Raw genomic sequence first — 19,330 nt, 5'->3', positions numbered from 1 at the left:
TTACTCCTTTCTTTTGGCTTCATTATAAAGATTTCGTGTATTAACTGAAGTGTCTGTTATTAACTTATAGGAGTGAAGAATCATCACCTGCAGAGAAGGAGAAGGAGAAGAAAAAAACAAAAACAACACCAAAAAAGTAAGCACTTCTTTGCATAATATTCTGTGATAAAATTAATTTTTTATTTCTGATTGGTACTCTTTTTTTTCCACCCAGAACACAACCAAAAAAGAAAAAAGTTCTCGTGGAGGATTCACCTCCTAAAGAAGACCAATACTTTGACGGGTACAGTACCTCGTAAGCTATATTACCGTCTATCGTCGTAATTATTTTTGTTAACATCTTCCTTTATGAATGTAGTGAGACATATGAAATATCAAGTGACGAACTGGATGAATGGCTAGGGCAAAATGTTGATAAATCTGCTGCAGAGGGGTATGTCTTGATGGGCTGTCTATTTCATATTTTGTTGTGTTTTGCATGCTAATAATTGTTTCTTGTTTCGCAGGGAGAACCAACCTGACCTGCGATCGACAGAAGGTCGCTATGTGTCGTCTGAAACGTAAGAAGCTTTATTATTTAATAAAATCTTGTTATCATGAATTGGGTGTGTCTTGTGGTACCATTTGGGTGTATTGAGTGGATCAAGTTGGGTGTATGTTGTCTAATAAGTTGGAATATTAACTTTGTTGTGTTGCTTGGATCAAATCTGTCTTAGAATATCGGCTGTGAACTTGGGAACTGATGCTCCTTCCTCTCAAGGAAACACAGAACAGAGTAGTGTAAACCAGCCGTCACAGAGCATGTAATTTCTCTTTCAAATAACCGTTACTTTTGTTCTTCTATTACCCTTCTACTTCTAATTCTGTATATATTTTTTTTTAGAAAAAAAAGCCCTTTATTATTTTATTCAAGAAAAAAAAGGCAGGAAAAAAAAGCAAAAACTGCAAGTATGTAAGTTCTCAAAAAAACAAAGCCTGTCTTCTTTTTGAATTGTTCGGGTGTATTTCTTGAATTTCTTTGGGTGTATTTTAGGTTGAGTCCGTCTGATTCGAATATGATGGTTGTGAGGGAACAGACACCGTCCGAAGCGCTTGCAATGTGAGTTTTACAATAATATTCAACCTTATAACCTTATTATTTTCAAAGGCGTTGTTAACCTTTCATTTTTCTTCTTGTTTAGAGTCCCGATTCAGGTTTTTGTGCCGGCATCCCAAACAACCACAGAGACAGATTTTGAACCAACCCCTATGCTACAGATTGAAGGGACTACGGAAACGTAAGAAATAGTATTGAGTGTATATTTGTTTGGAGTTTGGGTGTATATTAGCTAACAGTTTGGGTGTATATTGTTCCTGATTAGTTTCTTTTAAGACGTGATTAATTTTTTGTAACTGTGCAGCACTCCTGAAACCCCCAAACAACTTCAAGAGACCACACCCACGGTTCCCCCAGCTCCAACTAAAGTGTAAGTTCATCAGACTAAAATCAATCTTTCCTTATCATCTGTATATTCTTATTCTTATTCTTATTCTTATACATGATGACGCAGTCATCCAGACGCAGAAGACGCTGCTGTTCTGTTGATGATGGCACGGACAGCTTCCTATGTTCCTAAAACAGATCCAGGGGTGCCATCATTCAGCCTTGGATTGACTGATTCAAGCCAGGAGGGGGCGTCAACACAGGAGACAGAAAGGGAAAAATCTCCAGAAGCTGCGAATTTGATAGAACAATTGGACAGTTTGGTCCAAAGAATAGCAAGCAGCGCGACGAAGGGAAAAAACACAAGTCCACAAATTCAGAGGGAGACTGGGGGAGAAAGTTCTGCAAAGTTTGAAACTCCTCGGGGATTATATCAGATTACGGATGATATGAAACAAAAGTGCTACATCTGGGGGACAAGACTGAAGGAAGATGCAGATGGAAATACTAACGAGTATGAGGAGATGTGCACTCTGATTGGCCAAGGAGAATACATTTTGATGAGAATGCACCTTGCTTCCCTCCAGGCAAAAAGTGATATAGAATCTCAGGTAATATTAGAATAAGATTACTGTTTTTACACAAAAGTCAATTACAATGCTTATTAATGTAAAATTGATTTCGGCATATATTTCTAGATTGTATCTGCCGTCTGCCTCATCCTCAACAACAAAAATGAAAAGAGATTTCAAGAACAAATATACTGTCTCCCCCCCGATATTGTGGTAAGTGTTACTTCTACGAACTTCGGGTGTATTTTCTGTATTGATTTGGGTGTATTTGTCACGTTCCATTGGGTGTAAGTTTAGTATTTCATTTCTCGTTTCCCATTCTTGCAGTGCATGGCGCTTTCGGATCACCCAAACGGGGAATTCGTATCACCAAAAACGAAAAAGGAATTCAGGGTGGAAGCCTACCCGAGTTTCATTCCCTTCATAGATAGAAAAAAATTAACTTCGCACCCATATGTAAGTTTTCGTTTGCTAAATTTGTTACTACGCTTATTTACTTATTTGCAAAATAAAATAACACACTGTTAATGTGTGGGAATCCTTCAGATTTTTGCCCCTGTCTGCTACGCCGGGCATTGGTGGTTATGGCTGATAAATACAAGAAAGCGTAAATGTCAAATACTTGACCCGCTACACAAAATAGCTCCCACTGATGAGAGAAAGACCATTAATAAATTCACTGTAAGTTGCCTCTGTCTTCTTTACTTTAATAGATAGGTCTATTTCGTTACTTGTGATGGGTGTATATTGTCCATTCAGTTGGGTGTATCTTGTCCATTCATTCGGGTGTATTACTGATTTGTTTTCGTATTTAAGGGATACGTATTTTCAAGATTGATAACATATGCCGGCGGGAAACCTCTTCAGAAAGGGGAGAGGGAGAAGGAAATTAAATCACCATATGTTAAAATATCAGGCCAAAAAACAAGGTATAAATTTGTGAGTCTGATCATTAAACTTTTGTAAATGAGATTTGTAATTTATTTTCTTTGTTTTCAGCTATGACTGCGCTGTGTACGTTATGAAGTGGATGGAGATAATTGAGCCGGAAAACATCAAAAAGAGGAAGTATCAATGGGATAATTGGCCACAGGTAACTGTCTTTAGAACCATATAACTCTGTATTACTTTACTGAATTAATATTGCTGTTTAAACAGAATATACTTTTTTATTGTAGGAGGAGGTGGACCACTATAGAGTGGAGTACGCATCCCGGATACTATTCAGTGAGATGAATACCCAGAGAGATCAGGCAATTAGAGAGAGTAGTGCTATAAGGCTGTCGAAGCCATCCTCTATATTATTAAGTCCGTTTTGTCAGATTAATTCTGCTGATATAAAAACTGGGTAGTTTGTAAATTGAACAAATGATGTAAATATTTGCCATTTATCTACAACTTCTATTCCATGTATATTTTTTCCCATAGTTAAACTATCTGTGCTGGTAAACTGTCTGTGATGTATTCAAAAGCTGTATTACAGGTGCTAAAATATGAAGGAAAAAACACAAATTATAAAATGCTACACCCAACGCAAGTCTAATAATACACCCAAGGTTGTATTAAATATACACCCAAACTGTCTGCGCTGTATTCAAAATGTATGAATTACATGTACTAAAATATGAAGAAAAACATCAAATCAAATATAAACCCATAACCTGAGAATTTTTACAGCTTTTGTTTTATATTTATATCTAAATTGTGAATTAACGAAAATACACCCGAAATAACAGTGCTTTTACACCCATATTCTGTAATACTATACACCCAACCAGTTATCCCCTGCTGCTGGTACCCTGAACTGATAACTCATAACGTGTCCTTGATATTGGCTGCAATTTGAATGCGCCGCTGATGCAGCATCAAACAGGTTTATCTGAAATATAACATACACACATTACCTAAACTATTAACGAGAAAAATAAACTCAATCGCCACAAATTTAAAGAACATTACTTTTACCTCGCTTAAAACTTTCATCTTCTTCTTCTTTGTGGCATTTGCGATCTGTTTCTCCAGCTTTGAACCTAGCCTGTTTTTTGGACGTCCTCTTGTTCGAATCCTTGGCGGGCTTTGAAGCTCGTTAACGGATTCCAAGTTGGCGTCTTCGTGGGATAAAGAAGATGTCCCCTTCCTTTTGGCTTTTAATGCTTCCATCTCGGCCATGACGTTATCGTACGCGCGGTGCAGAATTGCAGTCAGCTCCTCCGATTCGGAGGCAAATTCGCATATATTTTGCGAACGAAAAACTAATTGGTCGAACCTCTTGCTTCTTGGCTCCATTAGTGGCTCGTCGTGGCTGCTCTTGATGTGTGTGTGTCGCCTCTTTACCTTCTTGCTCCATCGTTCCAATATGTATCTCGGTGACACTTGGCTTACTTGTTCGAAGCTTAACACGCTTAGTGCGTGACGGCACAGTATCCCTCTCGACTCGAATAATAAGCAATGGCATTTTACCTCGGCTGCAACAGAGTCGTAAGTAACCACGAACTTGTTGAATATTGAGCTGGAAACTTGTTCTCCGACTTCGTATACTGAATAGCCTAGAGCGGAATTCTTCAGTCTGGTGATGCAATTCGCCTTTCCTCTGAATTGCGCTTGGACTTCCCTAAACTTTGCGTGAGTGTACGCATCTTGAAACTGAGCTTCAATGCAGGATTTCGTTGCACACGGTATGACCGTATGAAAATCTGCAGCATCTGATTCTCTCTCTGCTTGCTCCCTGCTTCCGAGGCAATTATCGTATTGTTTGACGAACTGAATAAGCGAGCTGTTCCGGGTGATATACTTGTTAAAAAATGAATGCATGCTCTCGCTCCTTTGTGTGCTTCTCATCCCTGCCCAGAAATGGTGATCCAGATAGATAGGAACCCATATGTGACGGTCTTCGTACAGATCTGCATAATACACCCAAAGACAGTCTATAAATACACCCGAGAAAACATGCAACTTACACCTCTGATGCAGATTTTAAAAAGACATTACCTGAAAGCCACTTGTTGTCCCCAAGACCAAAATTCAGCAGAAAATCGTTCCAATTCCTATCGAATGAGTCTTTGCTTTGAGAGTTCCAAACAACTTGGCTCATTTCTTGTTCGATATCGGCATGTCCCTTGTACCCGTTTAATTTGCTTGGAATCTTCTTCATGATGTGCCAAATGCACCAGCGGTGAACTGTTGTTGGCATACAGGCCTCTAAAGCCCTTTTCATGGATGCGCACTGATCGGTGAGAAACCCTTTCGGAGCGTTTCCTCCCATGCAACGAAGCCAGCTTTGAAATAACCATTTGAATGATTCAATTTCTTCGTTCTTCATCAAAGAGCATCCGAGAAGTGTTGATTGACCGTGGTGATTCACCCCGACAAAAGAACCACAGACCAAATTATACCTGAAACAAATTACCATGGTCCAGAATGCAAAATCATTAGCTACACCCTAACAAATGCTTCGCATACACCCAATGAAACAGCCAATATACACCTCTACTGCGGATTCGTAAAAATAAATTAATTTGGCATCATAAACAGGGACAGTTTGTTACCTGTTTGTATTGTAGGTGGTGTCGAATGAAATGACGTCTCCGAAATACTCAAAGGCGGCTCTGCTTCTTGCATCGGCCCAAAAAGCCAGCTTAATCGATTGATCCTCTTCGAGTTGGAGCTCAAAAAAGAAATTCGGATTCTTCTCTTTCATTCTTAACAAATATTTCCCGAATTCCTTTGCATCTTCTTGTTCGGAAACATTCCGCACTTCCCTGGTAATGTAATTCCTCACGTCCTTTTCGATAAAATTTAACTCGCGGTGACCCCCGGCAGCAGCAACAAATGATTGGTAGGTTTTGCTTGGTCTGATACCGGCCTCCTCGTTATTCTCTATCGTACGACGAATGGACATGCTTAGTTCCCTGTGCTGTTTGAGCATCTCTGCTTTGCTTGGACAGCAGGGGTGTGAATGATCCAGCACAACCTTTGAAATGATCCAAGCACCGACATCCTTCAATGTGTGTATATAAATTCTTGCAGGACAGTTTAGACCGGCTGTCGGATTGGTCTTCTCGGTTGGAGATATTTTAGATTTCCATTTTCCCTCTCTGCTACATGTAATCAGTTGGTTCTTAATCTCGTTTCCCTTCCTATTTGTGCACCGAACTCTTGTAGAGAAACCTGCAGCCTTGGCGTAGTTCCTGTAAAATTTTCCAGCATCTTCAAGGGTAGTAAAGGTCATTCCAACCTTTGGAACAAGCTCGTCATCAACAACTGAGAGAGGCTGCAAAATACACCGTGTCAGAACTGTAAATACACCCATAGATATGATTCAAATACACCCAATCATGTCTAATACGATACACCCTAACCGCAACAACTCAACAACAGAATGACTTTTAAAGCCATAAACTGTAAATACACAGCATGCAGATATAATACAGTTCTAAAAACACACCTAATCATGTCTGTTATAATACAGCTGAACAACAACAAGTAAATTAAAATAACAAAAAACCAGTAAAGTGTAGATACACCCACACTTCTAGCTAAAGTACACCCAAACAAGAATTGATCTACACCCGAGCGTCTGCTACAAATTCCAGGTAATTAATCACAACTAATACATTGAATCGACAGATTCACGTAAACGTGTTACTTTCACAGTAATGTTCAGTAATTTTTCAACTACACAATGCTATACAAATTACTGAAAGAAATTTCATACTAATCCTATGTAAATCAAACCTCAGGGACTTCGTTAGATTCTGACTCATAATCCACTTCGCCTGCATTCAGATGACAATCTGAGGTTGAATGATCCATTATCTTCAAAACGAGATCAAAATTTGATTTCGAAAAACAACAAATCAAAAATAGAAAACGAAGATGGAGTTGCAGAGAGAGACAAAGGTAACCTAAACGAAGAAGCTGCTAGTGAGAAAAGGAGAAGAAAAGAACAATGGAGAAGAAGGAGGGTAAACGCGGGAGAAGAAGAAGAACGAAATCTCAAAATAACGAAAACGAAAAGGGAAAGAAATATTTTAAATCTGGTAGTTAGATATACGCGCGATGTTATATAGCGCGTGTAATCAACGTACCTGAAGCAGCGCGTATTTTGATCTTATTGTTTAATGAACTTGTATGGCATACAAGCCATTAGGGCTTGTATGCAGAGCTTTTCCGTTTTATTTTATTGGTCCAATTTTAAAACTCATTGTTCATATTGTTTATAAAAATTATTATCTACCTAGCAAAGTCCTAATTATAGTTAGTTATTAATTGAACTTATCTCATATAGCATCTTGAATGATGTTAGTACACTCAGCATGGATTGCACCTTACCACAATATATATAAATACCTTACTACCCTTTGTGATATTAATATAAATATACAATATTTTAATCAATTCCAAAATACAGTTTCTGAATTCGCATTTTCTTTTCTCCAAGAACTCTCCTTCTTGATCTCTTTTTCACACTACAATTCTTAGAACACCTTCTGCCCTCTCATATCTTTCATCAAAAGAAATCTAGATAAATCACACATCATGAAGGGAATAATAATGGTATTATCAAATTTACTAATGACAATATGACCCTCCTTGAATGTTTATAGCTTTAGGAATATACTAATGTTTTTACCCATAATAACATTACGAAAATATAAATTTTTTGAGGTTATGTCAGCTTTCTTCTTATATTATAGATTATTGCAGAAAATATTTATAAAATCAAATTACTTTTACAAAAAGATTATAGGAGAAAAAAATTATCGGTTAATAAAACCATAATCTTTGTAGATTAAAAAGATTCAAATAATAAGTTTTTTAGTTATTATTTTTATGTGAAAGAGTTTATTTTTTACTAATAATTAATTATAATATTTATTATCTAAAACTTGAAAGAATTTAATGTGTATATTTTTTAATTTGATCAAGTATTAAGTCTATTGGATAAATAAAAATAATTTAATTAAGTGTTAATCACAATATTACTATTCTCTCTAAATTATATGTAATAAATTCTTAAAAGAAGAGAAGTGAAAATATAAATTAAAAAGATATGCAGTGAAAATTTAAAATTAAATAAAAAATTAAAAAAGTATATATATTAATAATAATATATTTTTATGTGAATAATATTAAGGAATTTTTTAAAATTATATTTAATTATAAATTTAATATATTTTTTGAAATTTTATGAATTTGTTTAAATTATATTATTTTATTAATTTTATTTTTTATAAAACAGAATTATAAAGAGATAAAACGTGAGAGAGAAAATTAAAAAAAAAAAAGAAAAAAATAAAAAAAATAAAAAAGAAGAGAATTTGTTAATTTTAATCACTGTTGATTAAGTAATCAAATCTTACCTAGAACGTCAATAAATAAACTTAATCCTTAAGAAATAAAAATCACCAATGCTCATCATAAGACATCAAACATAATTTGATCTCATCTCACCCCACACATCAAATATACATTATGCTTAGGGCTCTCAATTCATATCCTATTTGTGGGTATTTAATTCGGTCCAACCCGTTCGAATAGGATAGGCTATCCAATCCGCTGCGGGTAGAATAGAGTATAGTTCGGATATGTCTGCGGGTAAGGTAGAGTACGAGTTTAGGGTATATCCTACCCTACCCTACCCGCACCTCATATATAACACATATTTTATTAAAAAATAGGTATATAGTGAAGGAAGTGAAAATTGAATCGACAACCTCCTTTATGTAATGACTTATAATAAGTGAACAACCACTAAAATAGTTAGTTAATTTAGTAATTTAGAGCATTAGTTTTTTATTTTTTATGTTATTAATATGTATAAAATTTGAAATGATTGAATTTTATATTTACTTTGAAAAAATTTGATATTTCTGCGGGTAGGATAGGGTAGGTAAGGTTTAGAACTTTAGGGTGTAGGTAGGGTTAGGGTTGAGAGATTCTCAACACGCAAATAGGATAGGGTAGAATTTTAATAAAATTTTCAACTCGCGAGTAAAATTAGGGTAGAGTCCAAACCCTATCCTACCCTACCCATTGCCAGCCCTAATTATGCCTACTAATACATAGGCTCAGATATGATCTCTAATCTAATATTGGTCGAACATCTTTCAAAAATTAAACTTCAGCTTAATGCATGTGTAAGAAGTAGCTAGGTGCTGGTCCAAACCCTAATTTGGTCCACACTACCATTTAGATTACAAATAAAGCTAGTGAAAAAGTAATTTAGGATTAGATTAATTAAGGATCCACTATGTTTTAATGTTGGGTAAAAAGTAAAAAGAGCATAACACCAAGTAGAAAAGGACAATGAAAAAGGCCCATTAAACTTTTTGTAAAGTTAATGATGACATTAACCCAAAAAGTAAAACGAGGTTAAGATATACATGAGATGCCTGCTTGTAATTAACAGACACTACTTGAAAGAAAAAACAATTAATCAGACAAAAAAAAAAAACAATTAAAGGTTAATTAAAGTATATTTTTCAATATTCTATTATGTTTATCTATTTTATTCCCTCAATGTACGAATATAATGAAGAAACCTATGAGTTATTGTTTTAACCATATATAGTGAAGTAATAATTTAGGTAATGTAACTTTTGTTATTTATTACTTTAATTAAATCACTATATAATAGAATAAACAAAAAATTAAAAAATGTTTCCTAAAACAAACAATATATTATTTAATAAAGTATAAAATTAACAGACTTTAAATAATTCTTCTGAAGATAAAGAAAAAATAAATTTTGAACATTATTTGAGGATTCAAAACCATGTAACTAAAAATTAGTCATCAATCACTTATTCATTTAGAAATACAAAATGTTCTCATATTTATATTTTTAATCAAATTTAATAAATAATAAAATTAAATTATATTTAGAATTATAATTAAACTTTATAAATAATATAATATTTTTATTCACATCTATAAGAAAGATAAGAATAAAAATATAAAAATATAATGGTAGTTAATTGGTGGCTGATATTTTGTGTTAATGAAAAAATTTTATTATTCTATTTTGCAATGAAAACTTTGATTAATTTAATTTGATGGTTGATTGTTCTGTTACAAAAATGTATGAGGACTAATTTATAGTATTAATAGATTTCTTTTTTTTTTTCCGAGAATTACAGTACCAAACTCCAATATATATAAAGCTTCAATTTATTGAGAATAAAATTTTCTTAGAATAAAATCATCTGATATTTACTTACTTACTTTTTTACCAATATATCAAACACATTCTTAAAATTTTAAATTTAAATTAAAAAAAGTGAGATTATATTGTAACAAAATTAAATTAAATATATCAATTATTGTGATGTACGGATCCAAGATTTAATTATTTATTTATTTCAAATCATTTCACCCTTTGGTTGTGTTTTCAAAGTCCAAAGGGATTAATAAGATACAAAACCACGGTCTTACCCAAAATTTCGATTAGATTTAACTAATAACTGTGTGCGTTTAAAAATAATAAAAAAATGTGAAGCTACATAATCTCAATAGAGTAATAATAATTAAGAATCCTATTACTTCATCCTTTTAATTATTTTTTAATATTTAAATAATAAAATTTTAAGTATATATATTTTTTGAAAAATATTATATAAATAAAAAATAAAAAATTTTGTTTATTATTTAAAAATTAGAAAAAAAAGTTAGGATGATAAATTAAGACTTTCAATTATTTTTCATCTAAATAAGCTTCACCAATTAGTGACGAAAGCATAGCAGCAAATTAAGCTCTTAGACCAAACAAATTGGACGACATTATTGCTTAGAATAATAAACCGATTTAAATATTAATTAACTATTAATGTTTGAATCACAGTTTCACTATACAGATAAAATGCTTGTTTAAGGAAGCACTTAATAGTTTAATGTGTTTTGGCCATTTCTCAACGTCTCTTTTTCTGTCTGTTCAAACAATGGGAGGGTATAAAGAGGTTAAAAAATTAAAGGAAGTTGATGGAAAATTTTTTATTTTATGAATAAATTCTGAAGATACCTTATCATCAATAACAATGATTTTTTTATTGTTTAACATGTACTCTTTGATCTTAAAAGGTGGAGCATTGCAGGATCTAAATATTTCACCGGTTAACAAATACTTTATGATATTTTTTAAAAATATTATAAATAGAAGATTTGAATATACGTAAACTTGAAAGGGTTTTAATGTATTAAAAATTTTAATTTTTTTTATTTTAATTCTTTTATACCAATGACGGTAGGTTACATTTTTTTGGTTGTTTTTATAACTTTGTTTTTGTTTTCACAATGAGTAATACACTAATATTACGCATTTAAATCTTTTAATAAATTAAATTTAATTAAATTAAACAATAAAATTTAAAATAATACTAATTATAACTGATTTTTATTATATTAGAACAATTTAGTTAAATTTTATTAACAAAAATATTTAAATATATAATATTATTCTTTCAGAATGCATATAAACTTAAAAGTTTGATTAATTCATGAAATCCATCCTTAAATTCTTTTATTTTTTACGTATACTCTTTTTAAAGGAAACTATTTAAATAGTATCCAAAAATTTATATCATTGACAAAAATAACTCCCAAAAAATACTAACCATAAATAAGTCTGCAAAAAATTTAAAAACACGACAAAAATAATTATATATTAAATATATATTATAAAAAAATTTTAAAAAGATCAAATTTTGATACAAATTTTTGTAATTATTATTAGAAAAATAAGATCTTTTCATCCTTAAAATTTGATAATTTTATATCAAACAAATTTTTTAAAAGATTTTTTATTGTGAATTATCACATTTTTTTAAAAAATTAAAAAAAAAATCTAAAGACCAATTTTTGTTCTAAAACTTTTTGTGCACCTTCTAAATATTTTTTAAATATTGTCATAAAAATTTATATCAAATAAATAAATGGTTTGTTAAATACAAATTTTTTTCACTTATAAAAAATATAATAATTATTGATTATTTTTATTGTATTTTTAAATTATTTAGATATTATTTTATCGATAATATATTTTAAAAATTCTTTATCAATTGCTAAATCTTTTCGTTATCAAATTAGTAATTAAAAAAATAGCACATCTAAGTTCAAAAAATTTAGGAAGGCAAGTTACACCATTAAAAGAATTCATGAAAGTAATTTATATGTAACCAAAATTTTAGGAGTTAAAGGGTGCTAATTTCAATTAAAATAAATATGCATTAAAAAGGTTTAGAAAATCCATTTGTAATGCATATTTAGATTATAAAGTGGGCATCATCTATATAATTCACACCAAATAATAATAATAAAAAAATAAAAATAAAAATATAAAATATTTTTTAATAATTTATTTTTTAGTTATTGATATTAAATTTACAATTTTAAAAATAAAAATATAAAAATATTTTTTTAACTCAATAGAAAAGCGACTAAACAGGCACGACAGTGCCTGTTGAACCGTTGAACCGCTAGTAATAATAATAAGGTCAATTTTATGGTGCTTATTATTTGGTGTCTAAATTTTGCCTAACTTTTTTTTATAATAAGTTTTGAATTCTTAAAAATTATTTATTTTTATATCTTTTTAATTAAATATTAATTTTTAACTCTTTTTAATAAATAGACACCATCTTTTAGGCATGATAGCATTCACCTAATAATAAAATGAGGAGGCAAAAAAGATAATAGAGAGCGTCGAAGACAGTGAGAGAGAAGGTCCTTATATAGGCACACTGCACGAAATATTGACAATGATGTATGCATGACGTCATACTTATTCTTTCCAAAAGGGTTTAACAAATACTTTAAAAAAAGACATAATTAGTTCCATTAGTTTATATCAATTTTAAACAAACAAATTTATAATTTTATTATGTACTCCTGTGTTTTATACAATAAATATTTCTTAAATTAAAAGAAAAATTTTATTTTTTAATAAAATTTTTAATATTTAAAAAATATTTGTTAGCTAAATTATTTCCTTATATATAATGTTGTTTTGTTTTAACAATATTTACTTAAAAGTTTTAAGTAAATATTGTTAATCCGACCATTTTTTTTCTATTTTTCATTTAAAATATTAGGCAATTTTTAATCAAATTAAAATAACATAATGAACTAACCTAAAAATCATTAAGTAAGATAAACATTTAAAAATTGTTAAGTAAATAAACTATGAATTTTGTTACATATTTAAATATTTTTAAGGTTTAATTATTTTGTTAGTCTTTATAATCTCGCGAAATTTTCAATTAGGTCCTTATACTTTTTTTTATTTTAATTGAGTCCTTACACTAAATTTTTTTTTTAATTTGGTCCTTACATTTTTTTTTCTTTTATTTAGGTCTCTATACCAATTTTTTTTAGTTGAGTCTCTATAAAATTAAGTCAATTATTACTAAGAGGAATTTAATTGAAAAAAAAATTAGTACATAGATCCAATTAAAAAAAATATATAAAGATCTAATTAAAAATTTTATAAAAACTATAAAAATTAAATAGAGTAATTAAACCTATTTTTAAGTTAGACCAACGTTTTATAATTTTTAAAAATTTTCCACTGGCAAGCACGTGAGGTTATGGCTATAGCCTATAGAGTAAGAGTAGAATATGTGCATGAAAAAAAAAATGCGACGCGAAATCCAAAAAGAAAAAGAGTTCTAAAAACCCATGAGTCAAATGAAACCCTAATCATTGCTGATATGAAATTTAAGATTCAAACACTTTACACTTCTCCCTTCAACACCCACGCGCTGCCTCAACGCGTGTACTAAACTCTCTCTCCCTCATCAACAATAATATTAATTCCTTTCATTTTCTCCTCTTATATCTAAAAATAGAATTTATTTAACTTCTGTCTTAAGTAATAAATTAAGAATCTTTTCTAAAAATACAAAAAATTTAAATTTTGTATTTATTAAATAAAAATATTTAAAATATTTTATTAATATATAATAATCTTATTATATATCTTTAGAACACATCATAACTAAATTTATAAAAATATTATATATATATTATATAATTAATTATCAAATTCAGTATTAAATATATATTATTTTATATATTTTTAGTATATATTTTATATGTTCATAAATAATTTATATATATATATATATATATATATATATATATATATATATATATATATATATATATATTATATATACATGAATGTTATATATTATTTAGGAAAAATTGCATAAAAAAATAAAGGATGAATCAATTTTATTCATTTATAAATTTTTTAAAATCGTTATTTTTTTTATCCTGTATTTATTCTATATAAATTGTTATAGAATATAGAGGTTTCAAAATTTATACATAAAATCGTTTTACTCATTTATAAACTTTTTAAAATTGTTATTTTTTTATTCTGTATTTATTCTATATAAATTGTTATAGAATATAGATGTTTCAAAATTTATACATAAAATCGTTATAGAGCGTAGATATTTATGTAAAAACTAGTTATCATTGTAAACTGCTATAAAGATGCGTATAAAAGTTTACGTGAAAATTAACTACCATCATAAATTCTTATAAGATGTAAAAATTTATACAAAAATTGACTACTATCATATATCATACAAGATATAGCGGTTTACACGTACAAAATTTAAAAGTTTATGATGCTAGTCAATTTTTTCATAAATTTTAGGGTAAAGTATTAAATTGGTCCTATATTTGGACGTAATTCTATTTTAGTTCTTAAGGTTTAAAGTGTTCTATTTAAATATAAAAAAAGTTTCATTTAGCATCAATTTAGTCTCACAGTGAAGTCAAAGTTAAATAATTAACAGAATATCCCACATAATAATACAAGAACAAAATCAATAATTTGGAGAACAAGTACAAACTCCAGAGGCACAAAATCAACCATTGATGTATCAATACATTTATTTATCATTCTCTTTAGTTTTATAGAAAATATTTTATTTATATTGTAAAAAAAATAATAAATAAATGTATTGATGTATCCATGGTTGATTTTGTGCTTCTGGAGTCTGTATTGTTCTCCAAATTATCGATTTTGTTCTTGTACTGTTGTTATGTAAGACATTCCCTTAATTATTTAACTTTGACCTCAATGTCGGACTAAATTGATACTAAATGAAACTTTTTTGATTCAAATAGAACACTTTAAACCTTAAGAACCAAAACAGAATTACGCCCAAACATAAGGGACCAATTTAGTACTTTACCCTAAATTTTACATTCTATAAAGATTTATAATAATTTATTTTTACATAAACTTCTATATTTTTTAATAATTTAGATATAAATTTTAAAATTTTTATAGTAATTTACATAAAATAAACAGATAACCAAAATATAATCATTTAAAAAAAATTTACAATTAAATAAAATTAATTCATCCTTTATTTATTTATACAATTTGTCCTATCCTTTAATTTAATTCTAATTAGTGTAACATTCCTTTCAAATTTTCACATGGTATATTATTTTCACTCTACTAAAATGCTCAAAATCCTGATTTAGAATTTAGTTATCTAATTATGACACCCAACAATTGCCTCATTTGGATCTTGTTTCTATGTAATTGAAAGCAGGTTTGCGTAGAGACTAATCTTGCTACTTATCTTTTATGATGGTAATAAACATTCTTCGAAATATTGCAATGATTCTATCTCAATTTTGAATGACTTCGTGACTAATATATAGAGCTGAAATGTAATCATGATCATACCAAGATATAATTATGTAATGCAGAAGTTAAACGAAAGGGAATAGTAAAATTATTATTCTTGATTTGCGGGGAAAGAAACCATGGAAAAATTTATAAATATACCATAAATACCGATATTTAATAATTTTAGTCGTTAATTTTAAATAATATATTATATACATATTTTTATAGTTAAAATTAATTATTAAAAAACGTGAACACTAATATTTTATCAACAATACTAGAAAATCAAGAGGAGATCAGTCAAAAATTTGTCAAATGTCTCTAGGTGAATCTAAAACCTCTATGTGGATGGTGTTTATGCTAGGTATTAGAATATTTTTTCTACTAAATATCAGAATGTTTCTTTTTCATACTAAATGAATGTTCTTTTATATATTTTATAAATTTTTTTATATACTAAGAATCGGAATTATTGGAAGTTTCGTGATTCCCACCTCTATTTCTCTAACATATCATTCAAAATTTTAATTTAAAGTGAAAAGCAATTAATATCAAATATTATAAATTAAAAATAAATAAAATTAATTAAATATAATTATAAATTAATTAAGTTCTTGGTTCCATATACTTTTTCATATTTTATAGCTAACGTTTTGATTTTGGAAAAGAATTAGAAAAACAAAAAGAAGTAAGATGATTATATATATTGACATAATTATGAGTTTTGCAAAAGCTGTATTTTCTTAGTAACTTTAAAAAAAAAAAGGGGAACTCTTAGCTTTTGAGAAGATTCCATTGCTAAGCTACTTCGCTTCGATTAAAATAATTTGCTTCCTAACATGAGATAAGACAATGGAAAGGAACATGTCTAGTAGTGTCACTATCTTTGGAGATTTTCTTTTTCCAAATTGAAAATGCCCTATTAATCATGATTCTGATAAAGTGGAAACTCAGGTGTGCAGTCGATTTTACATAAATATCTGAGAGTCGTTAAATAATTTGATTGATTTGACTAAATTTTTATCTAACAGCTATCAGGTATTAACTTCACGTAAAATCGACTACACTTGAGTTTTCACCTTTGGATAATTGGATCGAATTGTCTGATTTAATTGGATTAATCAAAAGTCGTTTATTAGACCGATTTTGTTTAAGAAAAAAATTAATTATGTTAAATTGGTCAAATAAATTTAGTGTTTTAGCGATTAATCAATTTAAAATAATAAAATATATTAAAATTATATATATATATATATATATATTATATACAGATATTATTTTATTATATTTAATTCCACTTCAATTAAATTTTTGTTGAATTTTCAAATTTTAAAATCTCTAATTCCATTGATTTCAATTTTGGTCTTTGGAACCTTGCTACTAGTTCAATTCTTTAATATTTACTTCTACAAAACATCAAAAAACACAAAAAAAAAAAAAAAAAGAGAAAAAAGAAGGATGCATAATCAATTAATCATTCATCGTTATTTTTTTATAATTGCAAATATTTTAATTTTAAACAAAAATAAGTGTACAGAATAATTGTAATTTTGGTGGCAAGTGGCGACCATTGATTTTGAGTTTGAGTTTCAAATTTTCTGGCAAATTATTATGACCTTCACAACTGATAATTGTTCTGAACAACAATGTCCTTTTCAAGTGCTGGTTATTGCCAAACACATGAACAACTATCAATAGAGAAAAAACTGTGTTTAGTGAAAGTGACATTTCAACCATTTACCAGTGCTTCAAACTATTATGAGTTATGATTTCCCATCTACACAGACCCCATCATCCTTTCCACAGTTAATTATTAATAATAAATAATAACAAATACATTTATTATTATAAATTTAAAAAATTTTCAAGTATACTAGTATATAACTGTTTTAATAATTTTTAATCATTAATTTTAATTATAAAAAATATATATAATATATATATAATTAAAATCAACGATTAAAAATACTAAAATACTGGTATACCGATATATTTAAAAACTTTTCTATAAATTTTAGCTTCTAGTTCTTTACTCTTTCCCTGCATTCCGAAACCATCAATACAGCAATAAGCATTTAAGAGCCATAACATATTTTACCTAAAATAGCACTCTGAAACTGTTTGAACTTCAATCCAAATTGTATAAAGTTAAAAAAAAATTCAAATGTTCACATAACATCGAAATATTCTAGTAATTTTAACTAATATATATTATATATTTTTTAAAATTGAGATAAACAATTATGCATGGCACAAAAGATTTACAAAATCAAACTACTTTTACAAAAAAAGTCGTAAGTTGACAAAAATTTTTGACTAAGAAGACCAATGTATTTATAGATAAAAAATCAAATAATAATTAGATATTGGCATAAAAAATATACTGATAGTTATAAAATTAACTTAAAAACTATTTTTTTAAAATAATTGAATCTTAATTCTAACTTTTAATTATAACATTAGTATTCTTTTCAAATTATATGTAATAAATATTTGAAAGAAGAGAAATAAAAATATAAATTAGAAAGAAAAGTGGTAAAAATTTAAAACTAAATAAAAAACTAAAAAAATATGTATATAATAATGATGATAATAATAATTTTTATTTGAATTATATTATTTTATTAATTTTATTTTTTGTAGAACAGAAAGATAGAAAAAATAGAAAATGAGAGAAAAAAGAGAGAAAGATAAAGATGAAGAACGAGAGTAAGAGCGAGAGTGAGATTTGTTAATTTTGGAAGAAAATTTTTTAATTTTAATTGTAAAAAAAAATCGGATGACATATTTTGATTTGTCAAATTACTAATATAAAAGATAAATTATATATAGAGTAAAAATGGTAGAGAAATGAAAAATGGAGAGAGATAGATGAGAGAATTTAGGAAGGGAGTTTATTAATTTTGAAAAAAAAAATATTTTCTCTAAATTTTAATAAAAGAATGTCATGGGATAAATTTGATTATTAAATTAGATAGTAATATATGATACATAATATAGGTATATTTTAATTTTAATTTTAATTTTAATGCAATTAAAGAATGTCATGTTGCACATTTTGATTGTCAAATTAATAATTAGTCATTGATATTGATAATGATATATAAAATAGATAGAGTGGTTGAAGGAATGAGAAATAGAGAAAGGAAGAGGGAGGAGGGTAGAACTCTTTAATTTTGGAGGGAAATATTTGATTTCAATTGTAACGAGGGAGTGATATGCGACATATTTTGGTTGTAAAATTAGTAAAGATGAGAGAAGAACTCTTTAATTTTGGAGGGAATGATTTAATTTCAATTACAATGAGAGAGTGACATGTGGCACATTTTAGTTGTGAGGAGGAGAGGAAAATTCCTTAATTTTGGAGAGAAAGATTTAATTCCAATTGCAATGAGAAAGTGATATGTAGCACATTTTGGTTGTAAAATTAGATATATATATATATATATATATATATATATATATATAGGTTCATTCAAAAATTTAATTATACATTATTATTACATTGATTAAAAAAATATATTTAAATTAATTATTTATTATTTTTAAAATTGCAAAAATACAAAGATACACAATATATAATATTGAAAAAAAAGGCCAAATTCTTTACTAGATGTAAATAATTTGGTACATTAAAGAAAGACATCATTCAGGAGAGAGAAAGAAAGAAAAAAAAAT

At 28.3% G+C, this 19,330-nt stretch overlaps 1 protein-coding gene and 2 long non-coding RNA genes across 3 annotated transcripts; all 3 read left to right on the top strand.

Moving 5' to 3' along the window:
- Nucleotides 1-716: 716 nt before the first annotated feature.
- Nucleotides 717-1,268, top strand: LOC148543580 (uncharacterized). Its single transcript, XR_015900051.1, has 3 exons — nucleotides 717-803; nucleotides 1,034-1,099; nucleotides 1,182-1,268. It is a non-coding gene; the product is annotated as an uncharacterized LOC148543580 (long non-coding RNA).
- A 138-nt stretch (nucleotides 1,269-1,406) lies between these two features.
- On the top strand, nucleotides 1,407-2,606 carry LOC148543579 (uncharacterized). Its single transcript, XM_088498578.1, has 5 exons — nucleotides 1,407-1,466; nucleotides 1,551-2,034; nucleotides 2,122-2,208; nucleotides 2,323-2,455; nucleotides 2,542-2,606. The coding sequence occupies exons 2-5, from the start codon at nucleotides 1,585-1,587 to the stop codon at nucleotides 2,604-2,606; spliced, it is 735 nt and encodes a 244-aa protein (XP_088354704.1). The 5' UTR covers nucleotides 1,407-1,466; nucleotides 1,551-1,584.
- On the top strand, nucleotides 2,605-3,038 carry LOC107637119 (uncharacterized). Its single transcript, XR_015900052.1, has 3 exons — nucleotides 2,605-2,676; nucleotides 2,812-2,924; nucleotides 2,995-3,038. It is a non-coding gene; the product is annotated as an uncharacterized LOC107637119 (long non-coding RNA).
- The last annotated feature ends 16,292 nt before the right edge of the window (nucleotides 3,039-19,330 follow it).

This window comes from Arachis ipaensis, chromosome B9 (assembly GCF_059453495.1).
Source record: "Arachis ipaensis isolate K30076 ecotype BB chromosome B9, ASM5945349v1, whole genome shotgun sequence".
NCBI classification, from domain to species: domain Eukaryota; kingdom Viridiplantae; phylum Streptophyta; class Magnoliopsida; order Fabales; family Fabaceae; genus Arachis; species Arachis ipaensis.
Note: the sequence above shows the minus strand (reverse complement) of the source record. Positions and strands in the feature narration are given on the sequence as shown.

What these genes read in the sequence shown, in the direction of transcription:
- LOC148543579 (XM_088498578.1), top strand. Translation starts at nt 1,585, where the DNA reads ATGATGGCACGGACAGCTTCCTATGTTCCTAAAACAGATCCAGGGGTG. An exon ending in AAAGTGATATAGAATCTCAG is followed by an intron (nt 2,035 to 2,121) that starts GTAATATTAGAA and finishes ATATATTTCTAG; the next exon opens with ATTGTATCTGCCGTCTGCCT. An exon ending in GTCTCCCCCCCGATATTGTG is followed by an intron (nt 2,209 to 2,322) that starts GTAAGTGTTACT and finishes CCATTCTTGCAG; the next exon opens with TGCATGGCGCTTTCGGATCA.